General features: G+C 52.4%; 1 protein-coding gene across 1 annotated transcript; it reads right to left on the reverse strand.

The window, feature by feature from the left end:
- Positions 1 to 1244: 1244 nt before the first annotated feature.
- On the reverse strand, positions 1245 to 2945 carry LOC139054512 (uncharacterized). The gene has a single exon (XM_070531590.1). The coding sequence runs from the start codon at positions 2943 to 2945 to the stop codon at positions 1245 to 1247; it is 1701 nt and encodes a 566-aa protein (XP_070387691.1).
- Positions 2946 to 5082: the final 2137 nt, after the last annotated feature.

Raw genomic sequence — 5082 nt, forward strand, 5'->3', positions numbered from 1 at the left:
GATGTCACGATCGAGCTTCGTGTTAGGCAGGCCGCTGTACGGCGCGTGCTGTTCGCTAGGTGTAGTCGGCAGGTATTTGTCGTTAATGCGCCTGGTAACTTCGTCGACGCCGTGTGCTGAGACCGCCTGATGTATGAGCCTGGCGAGTCTGTCCCTTTGGTGTGACTTGGTCTTGGTTTCGTCGAGCAGGTGCCGAAGCAGGTTCCACGTCTTCCCACTGTGCATCTGCGCGTCTGCCGCGTTGCAGACCTCGTTCCACTGTTGCGTGCAGAGAGCGTGGCAGTGATCCTCGATCGCTCGGTTCAGCTCCGCCACCCTTTTTCTCAGTCTGCGGTTAAGACATTGTTTCTTCCAGCGATTGAGTATCGACTGTTTGGCTTCGATGAGATGCGCAAGCCGGCTGTCTACTTTGTCGATCTCTGCGCCCATTTCAATCTCTTTAGTCGCGTCGCGTACGCTCTCGGTGATTTCGGCCGTCCACGAGTCGATGTGTTTCATCACGTCGTCACCGTCGTTCTTCTGGCTTCTGGCGTCTCGAAATGCATCCCAGTCTATCCATCTGTGTGTTTTGATGCTGGTGTCGTTGTGTTCTGGTATGCCGATTTCAACGATGGTGTGGTCGCTACCTAGGTCGGTCCCTGTGTTTCAACAGGTGATCGCGCCCCGGATGTCGTTCTTGACGAACGTGAGGTCCGGAGTGGTGTCCCTGGACCCAGAGTTACCGATTTTCGTCGGATGTGTCGGGTCCGTGATGAGGGTGAAGTCGAGTTCCGCGGCGTCTTGGTACAGGTCGCGACCTTTTGCTGTTTACTTGTTGTAGCCCCAGGCAGGGTTCATCGCGTTGAAGTCTCCGCACGCGATCAACGTGTTGCGGCCCACTGCGGTGCTGGCTCTGTGCAGTAATGTCTTGAATCTCTGTTTTCTCTTCGATGGGCTGCTGTAGACGTTGAGCAGAAATATGCTTCCTTTTCTCTTCTTGCCCGGGATGATTTCGGTGAGTGTGTGCTCGATCGTGATATTGCTGTGCAGCTCGTGTTCGACGAACGTGAGTCCCTTCCTCACCAGGGTGCACAGCCCCCTGCCGTCGGGCGGTCCCTTGTGCACTCTGTAGCCGGGGAGGGACGGTGCGTCGGTTAGTGTTTCTTGTAGTAGTATAACGTCTGGTTTGCGCGCGGCATGTACGATGTGCTGTTGGATGACTGCCTTCTTCCTTGCGAAGCCCCGACAGTTCCACTCCCATGCCGTTACACTTGCTGCTGCTGGTGTTGCGTTGGCGGCCGTGATTGCGTTGGCGTGTACGGGGCTCCCTGGTTAGGTGGATGTTGCGCGAAAAGGGGCGGAAACGTCGGGTGGCTTACCATCGGCTGTAGGGTCCTTTCGATGTATGCGAATCTGTTCGTGTTCTCGGCTTGGTAGGTCTCCATTGTTTGTTTCAGTGCTGTCACGGCTGCGATGTTTGTCGTGATTAGCTGTTCGAGTTTGCTGAATGTCGCTTCGAATTTTGCTTCGAGGCTGTCGATGCGATCGTTTTCTGTTTGCGTGCGCGTGGCATCGATCGCTCGCTTCTTCGGTGCCGGTTCCTCTATGGCTTTCTCCTGGATGTTCGTTGTCGTTTCCTCGGTCTTGCTTGTGCTTGGCGTGGGTCTCTGTAGAGGCTCGTTGTTGCATAGCAGCAACTGACGGATCTCGGCGATCTCTTTCGTGAGGTTGTTGATGGTCGCTCGCAACGCCGCGTTTTCTCGTCTTAGGAGCTCATTTGGCTCCCGGACCTTATTCATATCTTCTTTCTTCGTGGTTTCAATGATTTTCTGCGCGTTCCTTATGTTGTTTCCTTTCGCTGCGTCAACCCAGCTCACTCGCTCGCGTGATGGTGACGTTTTCCTGCTGAGGTTTCTCTTGCAGCAACTGCTGTCTCTGGGTTTGGGCGCGCGGTTTTCCGAAGGGGTCCTTGACTTTCGCGCAGCTGGCGGCTTGTCGAGTGGCGGGAAATCGCTCTCCGACAGCAGCTGGCGTCCGGCCTGTCGGCGCTCCCATTGTCGCTTGCGCACAACGTAAGGGATCTCGTATTTCACCTTGCACGTTCGGTCTCCGGTCGGGTGTTCGTCTCCGCACAACTTCCATTTTGGGGTACAGCGATGGTCTTCTGTAGGGTTCTCGAGTCCGCAGGCCAGGCACGCCTTGATTGTGGGGGTCGGGCACACGTCCTTGCGGTGTCCCACTCGGCCGCACTGCTGGCAGACGTCGATCTGTTTCTTGTAGATGCGGCACGGTATCAGGGTGACTCCGTATCGGACGAAGTTCGGTACCTTGGGTACCTGGAACACCACAATCACAGTGGTCGTGCTCCCAATCCTTTTTGCGGCCGCTGATAGCGGGTTCCTGTCGTCGACGATGTTTCTATCTAGCTCTTCGGCACTCGCGTCGATGGGGATGCCTCTGATGACGCCCTTCACGGTGTCGTGAGGTGCCGTGCGATATGCGCTGACCTCGTAGAGTTTGCCTTGAATAGATATTTCCTGGATTATAGCGTACCTTGCCGCGTTGTTTTCGTTCGGTGTACTTACGACCATGATGTTCTGTGGTGTGTTGGGGCAGATGGTGTCCGCGGCGCTTTCCTGGCTCGTGATCTTGGCCGCAGCGAGTATGGCCGCAGCGACGGTGGTGGTGCCGGTCTTGACGATGTCCAGTCCCCCTCTGGGTCTGACAACTATCTTGGTTTCTTCTAGTGGCATGGCTGGCATGCGGGCTGCCTTGATGGCCGAGGCTCTGGCGTTCTTGTAGAATTTTGACCTCGTGGTTGTTTGACTCCCACCGGGTCCATCGGGCTTGCCGCTGGCGGGGGTCCGCTGGCGCAGCCTCGACATGCGTTCCCCCGCGAGCGTCCATCCGGCGTCGCTGTGGTATTCCTCGGGTGGTATCTCTGTTCCCCCAACTTGAACGCACATGTGATTGTCCACGATCATTCTTGTTTCAGAGGGCACCTCCATCTCGGAGCTGACGAGCGGCAGCCGCCGGGATGTACGGCAGGCCGCAGTCGGTGCGACGGTGTTGCTGGGCCTAGTGTCCGCGGAACACGCCTAAGCCTAGCAATCCTCCGAACAGCGGCAGTAGAAGCGGTCACGATATGTGGCAAAGAAAAACGCACCTCTGGGGTCAGCTGGTATCGGTCGATGCCGCTCGCCTTCACGGACACATTGGTGCAAGCAAAACTTTGGTTCGAGGTAATTAGCACTGCGTAATTGGCTAGCAATCACGGAGCCGATCTCTGACTAGGGACGAGCGCTCGCATGATGTGCACCGCGGTTTGAAGTGTCATTAGAATACCTTATACATATTAAACATGCATTATATGAGAACGCACCATATTTACAAAATACCGCCAGAATCGCCCTTCGAGCTTCGCTTTGGAAGGCATCGTGTAAGGCCCCTTCACTAGGGCTGTTTTGATGTATCATGATCAAATACCACCCTGATATGCACACCAGGCAAGCTACCATTGTCTGCGCATCATGTTTCCTATAATTTTTCTATGCGTTCTGAAGCCACCAGAGACAAGCCTGATTGTATACTTGAAGAAATGAGCGCTACAAAGACGCGGACTAAAGGAAGAACATGTACCACGGACAAGGCGACGGTAGCGCCTTGTCCGTCGTACATGTTCCTCCTTTAGTCCGCGTCTTCGTAGCGCTCATTTCTTCAAGTATGCAAAACCAACTCACCCACATCAAGCTTCTACAAGCCTGATATCACGAGTTTCTGAGATGGCGACTGGTTGACCTAGGAGAAATGTAAGGTCCCGTCCCCAACTGCGTCTGCGAGCAGGTCTTTGCTATGCAGTCACACGCACGCTCTTTCATCGGCCTGGTGCTACGGCGAAGTGTTACTTTGTTAGTTTTCTAAGCGAACGTCAGCGAAGATCTTCGCAATGCGACAAGCTTCAGCGACCATGACGAGGACAAAACTGGTTTGCTAAGCGTGGGTCGAGCAGTTCTCGGGCGATCGGCCGCTGCGCAAAAGCATGGTACCGACAATGCGAATGCTGCAATGCGTTTGCTTGTATTCTAGTTCAGTTGCGTTAAAATGATATATATATATATATATATATATATATATATATATATATATATATATATATATATATATATATATATATATATATATATATATATATATATATATATATATATATATATATATAAAATGTTTAATGGCAGAAAGGCGGAGAGGTCGGCCTGAGTGAAGTGCCGCTAGCCTGCTACTCCACGCTGGGTAAGGGGTTTGGGGAATAACAGAGGTAGGATGAATGGAAACAAGATCCCACTGTAAAATGCGTCAACATCACCATGTGCTCTCTGCCTGCACGAAGTTGCTGACGGGGTCGTTCAGATGAGATACTGGGAAGAATACTGGGCCCCGGTCGAATGACTAGCAGGCCTGGTGCGCAATCTGCCGTCGTCCTATTATGCAATACTTACACCCAACCGACCAAACGTTTTGCTCCTGTTCCTTATACATCTACATATATATATATACACATAAATCTCATAGCAAACCGGGGGGCCTCACGTTCATACGTAAAACCATGAGCAGACAGCAAGCTGACACGAAGGGCAACACAGGGGCCATTGCGTGAATTCAACTGAACGGAATTCGTGGGCTTTATGTGCCAAAACCACAATGTGTTCATGAAGCGCTCCGTCCTTGGGGACTCTGGAATAATTTCTATCCCCAGGGGATCTTTAACGTTCCCCCTTCCCCCCCAATGCATGGTTCACGGTCAAGGGTGATTTTGCATTTCGCACTTATCGGAATGCGGCGGCCGCGACCAGAATTTCATCCCGTGACCTTAGCCGTGCAACACCATGGCCGCTAAACCACAGCGGCGGGTCGAAAATTGTTAGGCTTTCGTAACTGAAATAGTGGAATGTTAAATAGACCGAAATGAAAGCGGACGAAAAAAGCGACTGGCCACAGGTGGGATACGACTTCACGTCTTCAGATTTTTTGGCCTAATAAAGTGACTTTTTATCGTCTTTTGTTTACATTTAACTCATTTCATTGCCTAAATAAGAACTACATATC

Source organism: Dermacentor albipictus, chromosome 1 (assembly GCF_038994185.2).
Source record: "Dermacentor albipictus isolate Rhodes 1998 colony chromosome 1, USDA_Dalb.pri_finalv2, whole genome shotgun sequence".
NCBI lineage: Eukaryota > Metazoa > Arthropoda > Arachnida > Ixodida > Ixodidae > Dermacentor > Dermacentor albipictus.

Coding starts and splice junctions, on each gene's coding strand:
- LOC139054512 (XM_070531590.1), bottom strand. CDS start 2,945: ATGTGCGTTCAAGTTGGGGGAACAGAGATACCACCCGAGGAATACCAC.